The 23,669-nt window shown below is 35.7% G+C and overlaps 1 protein-coding gene across 2 annotated transcripts in view; it reads right to left on the bottom strand.

Moving 5' to 3' along the window:
• The window catches only part of LOC123522929 (death-associated protein kinase 1-like), a 125,682-nt gene that overhangs the window by 64,587 nt on the left and 37,426 nt on the right, over window positions 1-23,669 (bottom strand). The window contains exons 6-9 of one of the 2 annotated variants that reach the window (XM_045300462.2): window positions 22,679-22,831; window positions 21,755-21,800; window positions 8,536-8,625; window positions 7,295-7,393 (exon numbers count right to left, since the gene is read on the bottom strand). In XM_045300462.2, coding sequence (XP_045156397.2) covers window positions 7,295-7,393; window positions 8,536-8,625; window positions 21,755-21,800; window positions 22,679-22,831 — 388 coding nt within the window. The remainder of the gene's footprint in view (window positions 1-7,294; window positions 7,394-8,535; window positions 8,626-21,754; window positions 21,801-22,678; window positions 22,832-23,669) is intronic. The other variant, XM_053549485.1, reaches the window with a different exon arrangement.

Raw genomic sequence — 23,669 nt, 5'->3', positions numbered from 1 at the left:
TTCTATGTTGCTATTAGCATAATTTAGGGTTGAAATAAGTTTTATCATGAAGAACATACGACGTTACGCTCAAGATAATAAATTTAGAACTAAAATATTTGCTGTCGAAGCATCATGACGTCATTTCTGTTTACGGACATTAATTTCCCGCACTATCATCAATTATCGATAATGGCCCCGGGGCTTATTATGATAATGTGATAATGCATGACGCGCTGCGATAATGTGAGAATTTTTAGCATAAAGTTGTTACTATTTATAGGTACTCATGTAATAACTTGTTACACTACAATAAAAATATGATCTATGTTTGGTATAATAAAATAACTGAGACTTTCATCCATATGCAGATTATGGACTTTATCAGCAGTCAGACAATAAATGCAACTTATAATTATATGGACATCAGCTCTCCTTTGGTCTATATAACATTTTTAATTTGACTGTTCTGTCATTAAATTTGCAGATGGATCTTTGTTTTTGTTTGTTTTGGGTTTAACGCCGTTTTTCAACAGTATTTCAGTCATGTAACGGCGGGCAGTTAACCTAACCAGTGTTCCTGGATTCTGTACCAGTACAAACCTGTTCTCTGCAAGTAACTGCCAACTTCCCCACATGAATCAGAGGTGGAGGACTAATGATTTCAGACACAATGTCGTTTATCAAATAGTCACGGAGAACATACGCCCCGCCCGAGGATCGAACTCACGACCCCGCGATCCGTAGACCGACGCTCTACCTACTGAGCTAAGCGGGCGGGCTGCAGATGGATCTAAATAGATGGACCACCTTTAAGTAAACGAAATGTTAAACATTTGTACGTTATGAAAAACAGGAGCTTTGTAAAGTTCTGTGAACAATGTGAACAAGCTGGGCTTAATTCCAAGTCAGCCACCCATTAGTTAACGTAATGAAATTAGGCCACTTAGAGAAAACTTTTACTGCTACATATCATGCAAGAACTAAACCCTTCACTGATGTATATCATGCAAAAAAAGATTTATATTCTGTAAGAATGAGCATGTGGAACAATAATATAAGTTACATAAATCATGCCTAATGAACGTAAAATCCTATTTAATTAATGCTGCTTAGAAACCAATTACCAGAAAGGGCAATTATTCTCCAAAGATTGTAATTAGCAGTTTCCTTGGAGTTTTCTCAGCAATCTTTTCAGTAATTCTTCTCTTAATAATTTTCTCTGTTTGTTTAGTTTAAAAAGTTCCACAAATTTTCTAATGTTCATTAGAATCTGCTATAAGATGTATTACTGTCAAACACCATAGGTTGGTCTCTTCATCAACGTTTCATTGTATTAGAGTTAACAAGATGACTAAGCCACTGGTCAATTTTAAAACTAATTTCAGTGTGATAGATTATCACACTTAGTTCTTGCATGCCAGAGAGGATTATTGTGTGATTTTGCCATTGCTTACACCCCAGTGTGCAAGACGACTCACTTGCAGTAATTGTAATAAAATAGTGCGTAAAAAGAGCATTTGCTTTACTTTATTTTTTTATATTCATTGAATACTGTGGTATGCAAGAAAAATAATATATCACTCGTTGAAGGTGCAGATGGAAATATCTGGCTCTCAGGCAACCATTTTAAGGTCACTTGGCAGAGCCTCATCACAGCCCAAACAGTTACCCTCGTGCCAGATATTTCTATTTGCACCTTCAATCAGTGATGATTATGGCACCTGAGTCTGCATCTTACAATAGGCTCAGAAATGTACCGATGGGTAACATCCATTTTTAAGTGTTTCCGAGTAGAAATTTAGTACCCATTTCCAAAATTCTTTACTTTGAAAAAGAATATGTAAATGTTATTTTAATATACAAATTTCTTTTATATAGGAATTATATTTTTCTTTTCTGGAAATATCATTAACCCTTACCCTGCTAAATTTCTATAATGAACTTGTCCATCTTTCAATTTGGACAGTCCTATTCTGTATAAAAGGGGTGCATAAAAAAAATGAGAATGACTGCAATGCAAACAGTGCAGATCTTGATCTGACTGCACAGATGTGCAAGCTGATTATGATCAATACTGGTCGCAAAGGCAGAATCAATCATGTCCAGCATGATAAGGGTTAAACATTAATGACTCCAATCAACTAGTGGCAAGGTTGTATCCAAACACTTGTCACCCAGCTATGTTTTAAGACTTTTTCTCTCAGTATAACTTGTTCCTCATTCACTGTTATTGAGCACCTGCATTTCAAACATTTCATATCTGCCTGTTTCATGACAGTCTTCCATTTCCCAAAATCTATTTGCTTTCTTCTTCACTTTTAGTTCAGGTCTCGTCTTTCTTGTTCTCCTAACTTGCCTTTGTGCAGAATATTTGTTTGCACCTAAATCTAACCTTGAAGTAGTAAGTGATCTAAATGGTTTATCCTTTTTGTCATCTCTTTGACTTTCTTCTTCACTATCTATTTCAAAATAAACCAATTTTACCTCCTTATATTTCTTTCCCTTGCCTGATTGATTCTCATTTTTTACTGATTCTTCATATATTTCAAAACAGACCAATTTCAATGGGTCATATTGTTTCAAATGACTCTTTGATTTTTCTTCTCCCCTTAGAGCACTTTTCAAGCATTCCTTTGCAGCACTTTTATGTTCACTTTCCAGACTGAAATCATCCCCTGATTTAACAGCTGGCCCTGTCCTATCTTTTTCTTTCGACACATTACTTATTTCTGCTTTTGTTTGATCGAAACTAGCATCATCATTTATCTTATCAGATGACCCTTTTAAAATATAACCTACTGACCTATCAACTACCTGTTTAACAATCTTGTGTGCTATAACATCAACATCTGTGACACCAAGTTCAAAATTTCCATAGTCACATTCTAGTTCTTCACTCAACTCTTCTAATATACCAGATTCAGTGGTTGTATTTTCATTTTTATTCCAATACTTAATGTTCTGTTCCTTTCCTACTTGTTTTTCATGATCAAAATTTAAGCCTTCCTGTTCAACATTATGACACATAATCCTGTTAGAATCATTACCAAGTTTTTCTGTCTCAGATGAAACAGTGTTCTTCAAGATAGGTGTTTCAAAACCTACAACAAAATTTTCTAATCCTTTCTCTGTTAACTGTGGAGAGTCACATTCTATTTCATGTGTTTTATTAACAAGCTGACCAATGTCATCATCAAATTCTCCAATAACATTTCTAGATGCTAGTTTAAAGCCCTCAGTTTCAATGCCTATTGCAGATGGTTGCATAAGTTCCTGTTCAAAGTTTTCAAATTCATTAACTTCAAAGGTAGCTGTTTCTAATATAGCTAGGCCAGTTGTTATTTCAGGTATTTCGCCTGAATGTGAGTCAGTTCTCACATCTGTCTCTGTGAAAGCTGTTCTATCCATCTGAGATTTTGGAAATTCTGTAACTGCCAAATGTGTCATTGGAGTGTCTGAAGTACTTCTTTCATTAGTCTGACATAGACTTTCCTCAGCAACTTCTAAGACACTTGTCCTAGAAATCTCCATATGCTCAGACTGACCTTCAATTTCCTCTGTTACCGGTGTATCTCCTTCAGCAGCCTCTACAGTATCGTTTTCAGCAGATGCCGTATTTTCTAGTTCAGCAGTCTTTGTAACAAATCTCTCAGTCATTTCAGTCACTTCTGAAGTACCTGTTTCTACACTTCCATGTATATGAGTTCCAAAAGTCTTTTGGAAGTCTGACTCAAGCTTGTTTTTATCAGAAGTATCTAACAATTTGATACAAGAAGCTTCTGATGGATGACTTGCATAAGATTCACTAAGAATTCCAGCAGCATCTTTATCACTGCTTTGAATTTCCGCAGATTCTCTTTCACAGTTTTGACTTTCAGCAGATTCTCTTTCAGTGTTGTGAATTTCATAAGATTCTCTATCACTGCTGTGAATTTCAGCAGATTCTCTGTCACTATTGCGAATTTCATCAGACTCTTTACCACTGTTGTGAATTTCAGCTGATTCTCTATCACTGTTGTGAATTTCAGCCGATTCTCTATCACTAGCTTGTCTTTCTGTGTCAGTTAACTCATCAGTGTCCTGAAAGAAAATCAGTTTTCAGTTTGTAAGCAAACCAATTACACAACTGTCCCTTAATACCAAATAAGAAATGTGATAAGAATAGTGATACATCATAGTAATGTTAACATGTAAGAACAAAGGGATATGATTTATATACCATTCACTGCAAGCATTGAGATTTAACAATGGGGAAAGGCTGGGTACAATAAGTACAAACAGTGAATACAAATCAAAGAAAACGTTTCAAAAAGTGAAACTCAGCAAGTGATCTTACTCAGATGATAACATTATATATATTAATAAATATTCTTAAAGAGGAATTACCACTAACAAACACTGTAATATCTTCCAAGGGAGGTATATAATAATCACATCAAACACCATTCATTCTGCCAGTTTTTTTTTTGTCTAGATCATGAGATGGCATAATGTTATGTTGTTAGTGCCAAGAATTCTCCAAATCCTTTTCATGAATGGTCAAGGTTATGGTCTTGACAAAAAAAAAAACAACAACAAGGCCATCCACACATGAATAGACAAAAATGACATATGATGCAGTTACTATAAAGTCTCCCTTCAATAACATTTAACTTTTACCCTGCTCAATTTCTGTAATTTCAATTTGGACAGTACCATTTAAAGGGGTAATTACCAAAAGAACCTGACTGAATGGCAAACAGTGCAGATTATGATCAGACTGCACCAATGTGCAGGCTGATCATGATCTACACTGGTTGCAAAGGCAGACTCAATCGTGTCCAGCATTATAAGGATTAATGTCTGACCAAAAAATATAGTTGCAATTAACATAAAATGAATCTAATAGCGACATTTTTGTATGTAAGTATGATGTAACTATGGTTGATTTTATGTCATGAGTAGAATGATTTAAAACCATGGAGAAGTGAAATACAATATCATTAAAAAAAGTAAGGAAAAGTGCATACCTGTTCCTTATATTGCTTTGAAGTAGAGTCTTCAATGGTGCTCAAAATAGACATCAAAACATGCACGTGAAAAGTGAAATATGGTTTCTAGTACATAGTAGTACTGACAGAAAATACACAGATGCATTGATTCTGTTTTCATTCATAAACTCGAGCCTATTTCTGTTTGTTGTCTTTGGCTACCGTTACTTAATGCTAATTTGTTTAGCTAAATTATGATGAAAGATTTATGTTTGTTTACATCACTATTAAGTCATCTTCCTGGAAAGTACTGATGCAATAGGAGGTATTGTCATGACCCCAGTGGGGAATGTATCCACAGCCTCCAGGTTGAGTGGAAGACAACTAAACTACTGTACCACCCTTCAGACTGTTAAGGTTGAATAACTTCAAGCTTTAATGATGGAGGAAGACCCTGCTGGAAGAAAACCCCAGGTGCTCCTAAAGGCAACAAGGGATCAAGTATTGCAGTGACAATACAGATGTCTCCTACTGGTGAAATTTTTTTTTACTTGACCTTGACCTTTGAACGACAACCATGGGTCATGTGTGTGACACATAGTCTAATCAAGGGGAACATTCCTGTCTAGTGCTGAAGTAGAAACAAATTTTTACTTGATCTTCAATAGTGACCTTGACCTTTAACTGACAACCATGGGTCATGTGCGTGACATATAGTCTAATCATGAGGAACATTTCTGTTTAGTACTAAAAGAATCCTTCAATGCAATTAATAGTAATGGAGCAGAAACAAATTTTTATCTGACCTTGGACAGTGACCTTGACCTTTAACCAACAAGCATAGATCATGTACATGCATAATCTACACATTACCCTCTATACACATCCCAAATTTTATGACCCTAGCTTAAATACTTTTTGAGTTATCAGAAGATCCACATTTGCAGACAGACAGACGGACGCACAGCATTCCTATAATCCCTTCTGGTGTTCCACCAGTAGGAGACTAATAACAGGAATTCAACATCCAATTTTTGCTATTTTTGTTACTTTGGTCCGTATGAAACACACTACTTATCAACAGCTTCAAAAAATTCAAACAACAGTCTAGATCCAAGGTAAGCAACTCTTGCATCTTATATACCAAACAATGCAGGGATGATCTCTCATACATCATTCATTCAAAACATTTTTCCTATGACATTATCTCAAGATGTACTCTTCTGCAATTTCCTCAAATAATCATTTCAGCTGTATTCAAATACATTCACAACTCTGTTCACAAAGAAGGAAGGTAGGTAAATACGTAAATATAGATTCCATAATTACATTTCATAAATCAGCAAGAACCCACACTTTGCACGACTTTCATGAAGTCCAAGTTAATTGTCAACAGTACAGTTAAGGAATGCACTAAATGTGGATTTGTGATACAATATTGCTACAGACAGTTCAATATACATGCACTAATTAGTGACAGTAATGTGAAACAGGTTACACACCAGCTCAAACACCGCAAAATTCATCTCTGGAGGTGAATTTTGAATGCTGGCTTCAATCTTTGATGACAGATTTATTAAAGGCAAGAAACAAAGGTTTTTTTGTTTTCCACAGAATATTTTTATCAGCTACATTTACAATAAAAGTTGGAACTTTTATATGACTGAACAATCCGAGGTACAAGACAAAGCCTTTATACTTCAATGAAGAAATATGTCTTCTTTATAACTTGACAAACAATATCACAAAATGAGTTACATTATATCATACCAGATTTATATAGTGTCATAAACACATTCAAAGGTGCTTTACATAGAATAAAGGCAGCCACTCAGGGTGTCAAATTCATCCTCTGCTAGTACAGACATACAGCGATCAGACCAGATGAACAGAGTATGCCCCCATAAGAGAGAGAGAAATCCTATAGATACAGGCATGTCCTGCTTAGCCGAGCTCTTTGGGAACATAGTCTAGTTCTTTAACATGTCCTATGTACAGCACCAATATACGCGAAGCTGTCTTTCTTTGGAAGAACCAGTAATAGCCTCTTAATTAGGTGGGAGACATTCAAAAGCATCTCAGAAATTCAAGTGCCTATACCATGATTCGAACCACGGACCTATGGATTGACAGTCAAGAGTGTTACCACATGACCAACCTGCCATCCATTACTCCTTTGTTGCTGACAACATTGCCAGACCACAGAGCTCATACTATTAAGTTGGCCCTGCTTGGCTCAACAGATTTATTGTAGTAAATGTAAGCAGAACATGAAATTTATCCAGGCATCACACGTTCAAGTACATGGTATTTTTGAAACCCTGTAAAGGTAAGAAACTTACCTCTTCTGATGTGCTGCCAATAGTGTCAGAGCTCATGATACGTCTAAGCTGCATACTACGGGATAAGCGATTACATAGCGATACTACTTTCATGGAGCGCTAAAACAAATAAAATATTGATCACATAAAAAGATTTTTTTTTTCTCTGGTTTGAGTTAAGTACAACATCATTTTTCCATGTCAGAAAAGTTAATTGCATGTATATAGTAAGTTTCTAAAATGTTCCTAGTATTCTTAGCAGGTGATTACTGTGAAATCATTAATAATCATGGGGAATAATTTTTCGTGGATTTCATGGCTGCATTAATCCATGAAATCAAATCCTCATTGAAAAGAATGTTCTCATTCATTTATCTTGGTAAATCAGAAGTGGAAAATCCACAAATTCCTATCCTAACGAAATAGCTGATTTTTGGCAAAACCACGAAACTTCGTAACCACAAAATTAAATGAGTTCACAATAGTTGTTCTTGTATTTAAGCACTTCTGCACATGAGACAAATGTCTGTTAATAAAATAAATAAATGTGTTGGATTTTACAGCAATTCAATGCAAAAAGGTCATATATTGCCAAGAATAAAAATGCAAACTAGAAATATACTTCTTTAAATAAACAATAAAATCGATAGAAAATAAGAAACTGTTAATACATGAACATCATTCTGCACCATTTGGAGGAAAGCTCCATGCACCAGTTGTGATTAAACCCTTAGCCTGCTAAATTTCTAAAACGGACTGTTCCATCATTCAGTTTGGGCAATACCATTTATTATTCGAAGGGGTGTTCACTGAAAATTTACTAACTGAAGAGCGAACAGTGCAGACCATGATCAGACTGCACGGATGTGCAGGCTGATCTTGGTCTGCACTGGTCGCAAAGGCTGAAATATTCGCCGCCAGCAGGCTAAAGGTTAAGGGATATATCTGAGTTTACCCATAGCCAACAATAAGAAATTCAGTTTTATTAATACAGTTGTTAGTTTATTATCAATGTAAAGTTGCTATTTGCCTTCGTCCACATCACAGGTATGTGAAAATAAGGGAAATGAACAAATCGATTTAATGAATATAGCGGAAATTAAACCCTTGTGAAAATTTCTGCTTTTACAGTACTACACACGAGAACATGTAATCACACAGATATTGCCAACATTTATTACACCTCCTAAACTTATTTTTTCTGTTCTTTTAAAAACAACATTGCAGACCAGTTAAGTTTACAAAATATTCACATGGCTTACCTTCCACCTTTGTCTAGCAATAAACTTTTTAAGGTGTTCTGTGTTTATAACGGAGGATCTACGAAGCACTTTGTCACGCTTTTCTACAGGCTACAAAGGACAAATAAAAGAAGAGATAAAAGGTTAAATAACTGTTGCATCGTTTTAGAGCAGGGCCTCGACTGCCATTCTTCCAATGAAACAGATTCCTTAAGCGGCAGAAGTATTTTTATCACTTTAGTTTGTTTGCTGTTTGGGTTCAAAGGAACATGGCACCAGGTGTACAAAACATATCGCAAACTTTATAAAAATATCAAACATTATTATTTAAGATGGAATGTCCTGAGAAAGATATAAAGTACAGCTAAAATCCTTCTACTTTACATCACTTACTGCACCAATAACACAGTAAATAGCTTTTCTACATATATCTACAAACATCTCAAGTGCTTTTATAAATCAATACTGCCTACAAATTGCTGAACCATTTTGTTTTTATGTTTGATTAATAAATGAAAAATCCATGAAGTGTGCTTGCAGCTCATGATTAATTTGCCAATCATATTCTGTTGTTCACTTTGTTTCTCACAATTACATAATATTTCCTTTCCATTTTTTAATAAGTTTTTTTAACTTGCACATGTTTTGCTGTATTTTACATAAGAATATGCTTCCTGGTCATTCTCTTCACCAGACAAGACAACTGTGACTGTATAATGTAAGCTAAGGAATGTTGTCCCTCACTTAACAAGGAATTTGTCAAAAAATCAGACATAAATCTGGTGGCATGCCCCTTTAAGTTCAGCCAATAGCTGTGGTCATATGGTGACCTTTCAGATTTCAGTAGTTGAGTCCCTTAGATATGGAAGATCCACACACATTGTAACAGCAAACAAAGAATTGTCAACACTGAGCCTAAACCCCTGACTGTTATGGCCGAAGTTCTGTGTTTTTCCTAAAATGGTATATGCTCTGTGTCTGAGGCTGAAAAACTGAATTTGGAATGTAGCGTCAGAATGCAGCCTTGGCACTGGTCTATTTCAAAACTGAACCAAAAATCCACCAATCAGATGCTGAAGCTTTGGGCCTAGTCTCCAAACTCAGAGTTATAACACTGGACCATGTTGCATACTGTGACATCATTATTATTCAAGAATGTTTAATTGTAATAAACTTTGTGTTTGCATCCATTTATGATATCAAATTCCAACAAACTGGTAAAATTCTTATCTCTAGCTGAACTAGCTTTAGCGGTAATCCGGATATTAAACCACCACATTTTGCCTAAAGCTAGAATCACACTGCCCTGGATGGGCTTGTGGATGAGTATCCGTAGAACTCCTAACTAATTTGTAAGTCATCCGGTGTATCCGTTCAACAGGGGGCAAGGGTGCGAAGTTTTGAACATGCTCAAAATTTTACAACAGATAATATCTCCGTAAGGAGTCCGTAATAAATCCGTTACAGTTCTGAAACAAGAGATCACAGAGTGATCTTGGCGCCCACCAATGTGTCATTTTTGTGTGTTCCAAATTTCAAGACTTACTGACTAGCTCAAGGTCAAATTTCATTTCCGTACACAACACTCTGCATGTGGTCTAAATTCGAAAGCTGTAACTTGAGAAATGTGAAAGTAGGTCACTAGATCAATTTCAAGGACAAAGTTCTTTGTACACAAAACTATGCATGTGCATCAATTTTGAAGACTGTAGTTTGAAAAATTTGAAAGTAGGTCACTAGGTCAATCTTAAGGTCAAAGTTTATTTCGGTACACAAAACTATGCAATTGGTCCAAATTTGAAGGCTGTAGCTTGAGAAATGAGAAAGTAGGTCACTAGGTCAAAATCAAGGTCAAATTTCACTTCACAACACAAATCTATGCATGTGGTCCAAATTTGAAGCCTGTTCCTTCAAAAATGTGAACGTAGGTCACTAGGTCAATATCAAGATCAAAGTTTGTTTCGGTACACAATCCTATTCCTGTGGTCTAAATTTGAAGCCTATAACTACAGAAATCTGAAAGTAGGTCACTAGGTCAATCTTAAGGTCAAAGTTCATTTCGGTACACAAAACTATGCAAGTGGTCCAAATTTGAAGGCTGTAGCTTGAGAAATGTGAAAGTAGGTCACTAGGTCAAAATCAAGGTCAAATTTTATTTCGGAATACAAAACTATGCATGTGGTCCAAATTTGAAGCCTGTACCTTCAAAAATGTGAAAGAAGGTCACTAGGTCAATGTAAAGGTCAAAGTTTGTTTCGGTACACAAAACTATGCATGTGGTCCAAATTTGAAGGCTGTAGCTTGAGAAATGTGAAAGTAGGTCACTAGGTCAAAATCAAGGTCAAATTTTATTTTGGAATACGTAACTATGCATGTGGTCCAAATATGAAGCCTGTACCTTCAAAAATGTGAAAGTAGGTCACTAGGTCGATGTAAAGGTCAAAGTTTATTTCAGTGCACAAAACTATGCATGTGATCCAAATTTGAAGGTTGTAGCTACAGAAATGTGAAAGTAGGTCACTAGGTCAAAATCAAGGTCAACTCATGTCAAGGTTCATCTTGCCACTCAAAACCATACATGTGGTCCAAATCTGAATGTTGTAGGTTATTGACAAGAAGTTTTTATAAGCTTTTCCCTATATAAGTCTATATGAACCATGTGACCCCCAGGGCGGGGCCATATTTGACCCTAGGGGGATAATTTTAACAAACTTGGTAGAGAACCACTAGACGATGCTACTTTACAAATATCAAAGCCCTAGGCTTTGTGGTTTGGACAAGAAGATTTTTGAAGTTTTTCCCTATATAAGTCTATGTAAACCATGTGACCCCCAGGGCGGGGCCATATTTGACCCTAGGGGGATAATTTGAACAATCTTAGTTGAAGACCACTAGATGATGTCACATACAAAATATCAAAGCCCTAGGCTCTGTGGTTTGAGGCAAGAAGATTTTCAAAGTTTTTCCCTATATAAATCTATGTAAATTATAGAAATAAACAAAGGGCCATAACTTACTAAAAATTTGTTGAACCAGTCTGATTTTCAGGGGGACACAACTAGGGTACCAATACATCATTCTGACAAAGTTTGGTCAAAATCCCCCTGGTAGTTTCTGAGGAGATGCGATAACGAGAAATTGTTAACGGAAGGACGGACGGAATGACGGACGGACGGACGGACGGAAGGACGACGGACCACGGACGCAGAGTGATTTGAATAGCCCACCATCTGATGATGGTGGGCTAAAAATCGTAACAGATCTTTAAAGATCGTAACAGCCTGGAAGACAATCACTGTGGTAAAAAAAATATGAGCTATTAGGGTTTTATTACGGTTCTAATAAGATTAATTAAAGTTCTGTTACCATTGCATTATTCGCAAAACCCTGTTTTTTTCTTACACATCCGGAGCAATCTGGTACTCATCCACAAGCCCATCCGGGGCAGTGAGATTCTAGCTTTTAGTAGCCAGTCAGCTATCTTCCAAAATTGACAGTTTGTTCAAATTTCAACTTGTCTAAAGCAGCCACCTGCCTTAAGCAGTCAGACTGTGTATTCCCTTGACTGGCTGCTTATTACAGGTTTGACTGTTTGTTTTACCTAATAAATTTGAAATCCAATCATTCAAATCCAAAGGAGAGAAACCATGAAATGATTTGCCAGGGAAGTTAAATGATTTCACAGTATTCATGGAATATTTACATTTAATATCTATAAAAAGCTATGTAAGAATAAAGTAAGAATAAAGAAATGAATTGACATTAAGCAAGAAGAAACAAAGCATTTTATTATATACAATAAAATAATTGTTGTACTTCAAAATAATCATTGCTAATAACACAAATTCCATCTTTTAACTCTTTAAAATGTCAGCATTGCATTTTATATACTTCAAAACATTTTTATCTTGTTATTTCAATTATTTTAGCAGACAATATTGGCTCAAGCTTACAGTAGGCATATTTTTATTACATATAACTTTATATATCATTCCTGTATAAATGCTATTCCCAAACTGAGTACTATTAAGCAACATTTACATACAATTTTGTTAGTTGCCTAGCAACAGATTTTAATGATATCAAAGTCATGCAAGGAATAATTGATTGGCTGTGCAAGGAGCACCAATGCAAAGGATTCATATCACTTCCTATTTTCTTTCAGATTTTGGGTTCTTTTGTTAAATCTTTTTAAACAATTTATTTTAAAATTCCTTAAAACAAATAAATGTCTCGAAGCATGATTAAAAATTACCATACTGACGTTTGCCTTATAACTACGTCATTAGCATTTAATTTTTTTTTGCTTGGTGTCCCCAGCTTAAATTGGACTGCGCATTGTAAAGCAGGTGTCCATTCTTGCATCTGTGTATGAAAATTTTATATTAAATGTAGTGTAAAATTTTTTTTAATTTCTCCTTAAAATTTCACAGGTAAAAACCAGGACTGTTATCATTTAAATACCTAAATGAAGATCTGTAACTGTTGCCTGTCACTGGGATTTGTGCATGTTTTCACACTTCTTTACTGTATAGAAAGTACACTGATATATTTTCAAACAAATTCATTTTGAAACTAAAAGTAATTTAGAAGTGCTGCAACAATTCTCCAGGTATAATTTTGACACCATTATTATACTGTGATTGTAACTTGTCTTAAGATGAAATGATTAATTGGTTTGTTTTGCTGGTTCTTAAAACACGGAAACACAATTCAGGTCATAAGGCAACTTTTCCAGTTGGTAAAGGAAAGCCCTAGGTACCCTTTCAGACATAATTCCACCCACTAGCTGGCATCAGGAAAGAACCATCAATTTTTCACACAAACGCTGGATGGCTTCTGCACATGATGACCCAAGTAGGGTTTGAACCTTTAGAGGACAGGGGCAAGTGAATCAAAGATGGCGACCTAAACCACTCAGCCACAGGCAAACAATTAACAACAGATACAAAGGTCCCATATAATCCATAGATACACCATACATTAACCCTCAACCCTTCACAGTATAAAAATTATCTTAAATATTTTTTTACATTTATATTGTACTACATACATACTTGCAAAATTTGCCAGATTCTAAAAGAACAAGAGCTGTCCGTAAGACAGCCAAGCTCGACTATTCGAAATATTGTCACAGAAGCAGGAAATTATTACCCAAAATGTTAAATATCAAAAGAGTTTTAAGTTCGAAAGGGGACATAATTTGTCCAAAATACATATCAGAGTTATGGGACTTGATGCTATCAACTAGTTTTATAACCCCGAAGAAACATGTTAAGTTTCAATTCAATATCTGCATTAGTTTTGGGGATAGTAACTTGCATGTAAAACTTTAACCAGAATTTTCTAAGTCCAAAAGGGCGCATAATTTGCTCAAAATACATGTTAAGAGTTATGGAACTTGACCCAGTGAGGTTGGTAATTGACCTAGAAAAAGAATAAATAAGTTTCAAAGCTATATGCCTTTTGGTAATAGCTGTATGTACTTGCACGCAAAACTTTAACCAGGATTTTCTAAGTCGAAAAGGGGGCATAATTTGCCCAAAATACATGTCAGAGTTATGGGACTTGGTGCTATCAACTAGTTTTATAACCCCGAAGACGAATGTGAAGTTTCAATTTAATATCTGTAGTAGTTTTGGAGATAGTTACTTGCATGTAAAACTTTAACCAGGATTTTCTAAGTCCAAAAGAGGGCATAATTTGCCCAAAATACATGTCAGAGTTATGGGACTTGACCAAGTGAGGTAGGTAATTGATCTAGAAAAAGAAAAAATAAGTTTCAAATCTATATGCCTTTTAGTAATAGCTGTATGTACTTGCACGCAAAACTTTAACCAGAATTTTCTAAGTCCAAAAGGGGGCATAATTTGGCCAAAATACATGTCAGAGTTATGGGACTTGACCCAGTGAGGTAGGTAATTGATCTAGAAAAAGAAAAAATAAGTTTCAAATCTATATGCCTTTTAGTAATAGCTGTATGTACTTGCACGCAAAACTTTAACCAGAATTTTCTAAGTCCAAAAGGGGGCATAATTCAGCCAAAATGAAGGTCAGAGTTATGGGACTTGGTGCTATCAACTAGTTTTATAACCCCGAAGACACATGTGAAGTTTCAATTCAATATCTGCATTAGTTTTGGAGATAGTAACTTGCATGTAAAACTTTAACCAGAATTTTCTAAGTCCAAAAGGGGGCATAATTTGCTCAAAATACATGTTAGAGTTATGGAACTTGACCCAGTGAGGTTGGTAATTGACCTAGAAAAAGAATAAATAAGTTTCAAAGCTATATGCCTTTAAATGATAGCTGTATGTACTTGCATGCAAAAACTTAACCAAGGTGTGACGCCGACGCCGACGCCGACGCCGACGCCGACGCCGACGCCAGGGTGAGTAGAATAGCTAGACTATTCTTCGAATAGTCGAGCTAAAAATTATATTAATAACATACTTTTAGTCCACTGACTAAGTTTAGGAACATTTACTCCTGGGACACTGATCAAAGCTGATTAGTGAACTTGACCCAAATACTATATAATATATGTTTCCATAAGTTTGATGAAGATTAATGAAACAAGAGCTGTCCGTAAGACAGCCAAGCTCGACTATTCGAAATATTGTCCCAGAAGCAGGAAAATATTACCCAAAAAGGTTAAATATCAAAAGATTTTTAAGTTCAAAAGGGGGAATAATTTGACCAAAATGCATATCAGTTATGGGACTTGCTGCATTCAACTAGTTTTATAACCCCGAAGGCACATGTGAAGTTTCAATTCAATATCTGCATTAGTTTTGGAGATAGAAACTTGCATGTAAAACTTTAACCAGAATTTTCAAAGTCCAAAAGGGGGCATAATTTGCCCAAAATACATGCCAGAGTTAAGGGACTTGATCCAGTGAGGTAAGTAATTGATCTAGAAAAAGAAAAAATAAGTTTCAAATCTATATGCCTTTTAGTAATATTTGTATGTACTTGCACACAAAACTTTAACCAGAATTTGCTAAGTCCAAAAGGGGAAATAACTTGGCCAAAATGAAGGTCAGAGTTATGGGACTTGCTGCTATCAACTAGTTTTATAACCCCGAAGACACATGTGAAGTTTCAAATCAATATCTGCATTAGTTTTGGAGATAATAACTTGCATGTAAAACTTTAACCAAAATTTTCTAAGTCTAAAAGGGGGCATAATTTGCTCAAAAAACATGTCAGAGTTATGGGAGTTGACCCAGTGAGGTTGGTAATTGATCTAGAAAAAGAAAAAATAAGTTTCAAATCTATATGCCTTTTAGAAATAGCTGTATGTACTTGCACGCAAAACTTTAACCAGAATTTTCTAAGTCCAAAAGGGGACATAATTTGGCCAAAATGAAGGTCAGAGTTATGGGACTTGCTGCTATCAACTAGATTTATAACCCAAAAGACACATGTGAAGTTTCAAATCAATATCTGCATTAGTTTTGGAGATAGTAACTTGCATGTAAAACTTTAACCAAAATTTTCTAAGTCTAAAAGGGGCCATAATTTGCTCAAAATACATGTCAGAGTTATGGGAGTTGACCCAGTGAGGTTGGTAATTGATCTAGAAAAAGAAAAAATAAGTTTCAAATCTATATGCCTTTTAGAAATAGCTGTATGTACTTGCACGCAAAACTTTAACCAGAATTTTCTAAGTCCAAAAGGGGGCATAATTTGGCCAAAATGAAAGTCAGAGTTATGGGACTTGCTGCTATCAACTAGTTTTATAACCCCGAAGACACATGTGAAGTTTCAAAACAATATCTGCATTAGTTTTGGAGATAGTAACTTGCATGTAAAACTTGTAACTTGCATGTAAAACTTTAACCAAAATTTTCTAAGTCCAAATGGGGGCATAATTTGCTCAAAATACATGTCAGAGTTATGGGACTTGACCCAGAGAGGTTGGTAATTGACTTAGAAAAAGAAAAAATAAGTTTCAAAGCTATATGCCTTTAATTGATGGCTGTATGTACTTGCATGCAAAAACTTAACCAAGGTGTGACGCCGACGCCGACGCCAGGGTGAGTAGAATAGCTAGACTATTCTTCGAATAGTCGAGCTAAAAATACGAAATTTATTGAGGGGAAAACAATTCTATCTGCATGACAACACAAGTCTGTCACTCTTCTCAAAACAGTAGTATTGTTTTTAATAGGAAACACAAAAAAGTACAAATACATTTTCTGACTTTCAAATTATTTTTCCTCTTAATTTCAACAGCATTTTGGAATGCCGAAATATACAAGGCTCCATAAGCAAACAGTGAGAAGATCATGTGAACCTGTTTTAGGCAACAATGATATACCAGGGCTTTTTTTCCCAGTTTTGGTAAGAAGTCTTAGCCCGTTTATTTTGGGAAATTCAAGTGTTGTTTTTGTTGGAAACTGGGCAAATTCAACCAAGATTTTGTATGAAAGTGGGAATTTTTGGGAACTATCCCCAAAAATTGGGAAATTAAAGCATGTTTTTGGATTGGGAAGCCACCGAATTTCGGCCCCTGTTATAGAAGGAGAAAAGCCCTCTACTCAATTCATTTGATCATTTGATAAACTGTCTTAATTTGAACAGCTATTAGCTAAAGATATTTAAAACCTAAATTTAAAACCAAAACAAGAGGACCATGATGGTCCTGAATCGCTCACCTCTTCCCACATGACCTAATTTTGAGTATGACGTCGTTTTTTTCTATTATTTGACATAGTGACCTAGTTTTTGAGCTCATGTGACCCAGTTTTGAACTTGACCTCGATATTATCAAGATAAAAATTCTGACCAATTTTCATGAAGATCCATTGAAAAATATGGTCTCTAGAGGTCACAATGTTTTTCTATTATTTGACCTATTGACCTAGTTTTCGAAGGTACGTGACCCTGTTTTGAACTTTAACTAGATATCATCAAGGTGAACATTCTCACTAATTTTCATGAAGATCTCATGAAAAATATGGCCTCTAGAGAGGTCACAAGGTTTTTCTATTTTTATACCTACTGACCTAGTTTTTGACCGCACGTGACCCAGTTTCGAAACTGACCTAGATATCATCAAGGTGAACATTCAGATCAATTTTCATGAAGATCCATTGAAAAATATGGCCTCTAGAGAGGTCAAAAGATTTTAATAATTTTAGACTTACTGACCTAGTTTTGGACCGCACATGACCCAGTTTCAAACTTGACCTAGATATCATCAAGGTGAACATTCAGACCAACTTTCATACAGATCCCATGAAAAGTATGGCCTCTAGAGAGGTCACAAGTTTTTTCTATTATTTGACCTACTGACCTAGTTTTTTATGGCACGTGACCCAGTTTCAAACTTGACCTAGATATCATCAAGGTGAACATTCTGACCAATTATCATGAAGATCCATTCAAGGGTATGGCCTCTAGAGAGGTCACAAGGTTTTTCTATTTCTAGACCTACTGACCTAGTTTTTGATCACAGATGACCCAGTTTCAAACTTGACCTATATATCATCAAGATAAACATTCAGACCAACTTTCATACAGATCCCATGAAAAATATGGCCTCTAGAGAGGTCACAACGTTTTTTCATTATTTGACCTACTGACCTACTTTTTGAGGGCACGTGACCCAGTTTCAAACTTGACCTAGATATCATCAAGATGAACATTCTGACCAATTTTTATGGAGATCCATTCACAAGTATGGCCTCTAGAGAGGTCACAAGGTTTTTCTATTTTTAGACCTACTGACCTAGTTTTTGACCGCACATGACCCTGTTTCGAACTTGACCTAGATATCATCAAGGTGAACATTCAGACCAACTTTCATACAGATCCCATGAAAAATATGGCCTTTAGAGAGGTCACAAGGTTTTTCTATTATTTGACCTACTGACCTAGTTTTTGATGGCACGTGACCCACTTTCAAACTTGACCTAGATATCATCAAGATGAACATTCAGACAAACTTTCATACAGATCCCATGAAAAATATGGCCTCTAGAGAGGTCACAAGGTTTTTCTACTATTTGACCTACTGACCTAGTTTTTCAAGGCACGTGACCCACTTTCGAACATGACCTAGGTATCATCAAGGTGAAAATTCTGACCAATTTTCATGAAGATCTCATGAAATATATGGCCTCTAGAGAGGTCACAAGATTTTTCTATTTTTAGACCTACTGACCTAGTTTTTGACCGCACGTGACCCAGTTTCAAACTTGAACTAGATATCATCAAAATGAACATTCAGACCAATTTTCATACAGTTTCCATGAAAAATATGGCCTTTAGAGAGGTCACAAGGTTTTTCTATTATTTGACCTACTGACCTAGTTTTTGATGGCACGTGACCCAGTTTCGGACTTGACCTAGATATCATCAAGGTGAACGTTCTGACTAATTTTCATGAAGATCTTGTGAAATATATGGCCTCTAGAGAGGTCACAAGGTTTTTCTATTTTTAGACCTACTGACCTAGTTTTTGATGGCATGTGACCCAGTTTCGAACTTGACCTAGATATCATCAAGGTGAACATTCTGACCAATTTTCATGAAGATCTTGTGAAATATATGGCCTCTAGATAGGTCACAAGGTTTTTCTATTTTAAGACCTACTGACCTAGTTTTTGATGGCACGTGACCCAGTTTCGAACTTGACCTAGATATCATCAAGATGAACGTTCTGACCAATTTTCATAAAGATCCCACAAAAAATGTGACCTCTAGAGTGGTCACAAGCAAAAGTTTACGCACGGACGCACGGACGGACGACGGACGCTGCGTGATCACAAAAGCTCACCTTGTCACTATGTGACAGGTGAGCTAAAAAACAAAATGGCAGGCAAAAACATTTTTTGAAATGTAACATGGGTTAAGTTATTTAACAACAATAAAAATGTCTAGAATTACTTTAGTTCAATGGAGCAGATGACAATTAAAGCAAAATGAACATTACAGCGAGATGAATATTGCAGCAAAATGAACATTGCAGCGAAATGAATATTACAATGAAATGAACATTGCAGCGAAATGAACATTACAACAAAATGAATATCACAGCGAGATGAATATTACAGGGAAATGAACATATCAATGCAGCATTTCAATCATATCAGGTGGCATAACCGTTAGATTGGCTGAAATTCTATGGTTAATTCGTTCCTCTTACCAAAATGAACAACAATAGTCAACTGCTAAAAGGCTGCAAATATATTAAGTGTTGTCTCTTCAACTGCTGTGAAACAGGCGTTATTTGCATTTTTAGCAATGTTAAAGTTTTAACACTACTTTGCCACATATACCTCACTGATAAACTTTGTAACAAGCATGTAATATTTTTCAACTATGTCATTGATTTTCAATTTTTTGTATTTCATCACATTAAACTCTTATTACTGTGAAATCATTTAATTTCGTGGGCATGAAATTTCGTGGTTTTGGTCAAAACTGCAATTTCGTGGGGATGTGAATTCGTGGATTTCAACTTTTGAACATAAAATGAATGGGAATTTTACTTGTTCGTTGGGATTAGATTTTGTGGATTGCCTCAACCACAAAATCCACGAAAATTAGGCACCCACAAATATTAATGATTTCACAGTATTTGAGAAAAGAGAGACGACCAAATGACAGCCTACTTGACTATTCCAAAAGTATTGTAACTATGATAACAACAGAAACACATATAAAAGGGCCATAATTTGAATTTATTCCAACCAAGAGTTATCTAACTTATTTATGTAAGTATGTCTAACAAGTGCGATTCCGTATGTGAACTTTCAGTCCAGTATGTGTAGTTGTTTCTAATAGAAGATAAAGCTTAATAGTTAGCAAAGGGAGTCAGCGACCCAGTGGTTAGCAGGTTGGACTACAACGCCAGTTTTTAGTGCTGGGTGATTTACTTAAATTGGTACTGTTTCCAGCAGTATTGGCTTAGACTGGATTTTAGGGAGGTAAATATGACACCTGCTGTGGGCTCGGCTAGAAATAAGTTGTTCCATCCATTCCAGCTGGTGACTTTCGTCGACTACCCATGTTAAACAAGAAACTTTACCCTTTTTTTTAGCTACTTGCAAAACTTTAACAAATGTTTTCTAAGTTGAAAAAAAAGACTATAATTTACACTTAATCAAACAAAGAGTTATCTAACTCCATTAGGTCTGGAAACTATGAATCTCTTGCATGAAGTCTAAATCCAATCTAATTCGGTTAACGGGATATGGAAAATTTAAATGAAGGTGTGATGCTGAGGATGACACCAATACTGACTTCTGATTGAGTGTCTTAGCTCTTGCCATTCTTCAAATAGTCAAGCTTAAAACACCTTTCAAAAGGTAATAACAGGTGCCTTAAAGTGCAGTCACTGGTTAACAAAAATGTTCTTTTTGCATGGATAACAGTTAACATGTTCTTAGAAGAGTACTGCAACCTGTCTGATTAGCCAAACAATTGCACGAGATTATGTATACAATCTTATTCATTGAAAGATAAATGAGCCGTGCCATGAGAAAATAAACATAGTGGATTTGCAACCAGCATGGAACCAGACCAGCCTGCGCATCCGCGCAGTCAGGTCAGGATCCATGCTGTTCACTAAAGTTTTCTCTAATTGCAATAGGCTTTAAAAGCGAACAGCATGGATCCTGACCAGACTGCGCGGATGCGCAGGCTGGTCTGGATCCATGCTGGTCGCAAACCCACTATGTTGGTTTTCTCATGGCACGGCTCAAATGCATATTTCTTCCATGATGCAAATCTGTCAGCACTAAAATCATATGATTAATACAGATTTCTTATTTAGCTCAAGTAAAATTGAAAGTATGGCCAGTAATGAACTTTTCACGTGATGGCACATCCTAAAGCAACGTCACAAATGACACAAACCAATATGAAACGTACATTTCAATGACATTGTCTCTGGCTTTATGTAAGTACATGGAAATTGAAAATACTTTGTAATAATAGTTTTCAGATAAATCTTTAATGTCATGGAATCTGAAAACTTGCCAATCTAGATAAAGAAGAGTGATTATTCCTAAGTTTTCTAATTCTAAATCCCATGAAAAAGAAAAATATATAACCTAAATATTATATAATGCTAGCTCAAAATGTATCCAATTTTTCTGGTAAAAGCAGCACAGAGATTAAAATTTGCTGACTATACTAAATGCAGAAGATTGTGAATAAAAATAAAGAGAGAGAGAGTAGAAGAGGAGAATAAATTGTCAGAAAATGATAAAACAAAATGTACCTTTATCCACGGGTGATTCAAGCACTGGTGTATAGTGGCTCTCTTCCTAGAAAAAAATAACATGACATTATTCAGTTTTTTCTTCTTTTTTTTCTCCTACATTTTTGAATAACATTTACATTAACATTAAATCTCTACAAATTGGAGGTTAGATTTATTTTTGACTCTACATCTCTATAAATTGGAGGGAAGATTTAATTTCGACTCTACATCTCTATAAATTGGAAGAAAGATTTAATTTTGACTCTGAATCTCTGCAATCTTTGCAAGAGGGATATTTGCTCGCCTGAGTAATCAGAACCCTGTGAGAAGTCGAGCAAAACAATCTGAACAAATTTTGGAGAGGTGCAAGCAAAGATATCACATCCCCCACCTCCAACCCCGACCCCCTCTAACCCCCATGTAAACATACCCCTTTATACAGGTTTTACACCAATCTTATTGATGGTATTTGCTACACATTGTCTCTTAAGTTTTCCATTGCAAGGTAGTTTGTGGGTTCCTCAGTTTATGATATGAGCCGCGCCATGAGAAAATCAACATAGTGGGTTTGCGACCAGCATGAATCCAGACCAGCCTGCGCATCCGCGCAGTCTGGTCAGGATCCATGTTGTTCGCTTTTAAAGCCTACTGCAATTAGGGAAACCGTTAGCGAACAGCATGAATCCTGACCAGACTGCGCGGATGCGCAGGCTGGTCTGGATCCATGCTGGTCGCAAACCCACTATGTTGATTTTCTCATGGCGCGGCTCATTTGTTAAGCTGTTGACGAATCTTGCATACCAAGTTTTTCAGGAATTTTACCTCAATTTAAAAAGGTCATACTTTCAACCTAAGAATGCAATTTCTACAGAAGTTATGAACTTTTGAAAGAATGATTCTTATCAAGAATGTGAGGTAAAGCCTGTACTATGAAAAGCAAACCTTGTGTCTTTGACTAGAAGTTTTTGGATAAAGTCCTTGGCAAGATCACTGGTCCCATTGAAATACTCCTCGTCAAACTCAAAATTTATGGAGGTGATATTATGGTATGTTTCCTGCTGGTTGTCTCCAAGGAATGGAGAAAGTCCGGATAAACTGGAAACAAATTGCAAAATGGAGATACACTGGATAAACTGTAAACAAATTGCAAAATGGAGAATGTCCAGATAAACTGTAAACAAATTGCAAACTGGATATAGTCTAGATAAACTGTAAACATCCTGTAAAATGGAGAAAGTCCAGGTAAACTGTAAACAAATTGCAAACTGGAGATAGTCTGGATAAACTGTAAACATACTGTAAAATTGAGAAAGTCCAGGTAAACTGTAAACAAATGCAAACTGGAGACAGTCTGGATAAACTGTAAACATACTGTAAAATGGAGAAAGTAAACAAATTGCAAACTGGATATAGTCTGGATAAACTGTAAACATACTGTAAAAAGGAGAAAGTCCAGGTAAACTGTAAACAAATTGCAAACTGGAGATAGTCTGGATAAACTGTAAACATACTGTAAAATGGAGAAAGTCCAGGTAAACTGTAAACAAATTGCAAACTGGATATAGTCTGGATAAACTGTAAACATACTGTAAAATGGAGAAAGTCCAGGTAAACTGTAAACAAATTGCAAACTGGAGATAGTCTGGATAAACTGTAAACATACTGTAAAATGGAGAAAGTTCAGGTAAACTGTAATGGAGGAGGTCCATAAGCTGTTAACATTCTGTTAAATGGAGAAATTCTGGATAAACTGTTAACACATTGTAAAACAAAGAAAGTCAAAATAAACTGCAAGCATTCTGTAAAATGGAGAAATTCTGGATAAACTGTTAACACATTGTAAAATGAAGAAAGTCAAAATAAACTGCAAACATTCTGTAAAATGGAGAGATCCTGGATAAACTGTTAACACATTGTAAAATGAAGAAAGTCA

This window comes from Mercenaria mercenaria, chromosome 8, assembly GCF_021730395.1.
Source record: "Mercenaria mercenaria strain notata chromosome 8, MADL_Memer_1, whole genome shotgun sequence".
NCBI classification, from domain to species: domain Eukaryota; kingdom Metazoa; phylum Mollusca; class Bivalvia; order Venerida; family Veneridae; genus Mercenaria; species Mercenaria mercenaria.
Note: the sequence above shows the minus strand (reverse complement) of the source record. Positions and strands in the feature narration are given on the sequence as shown.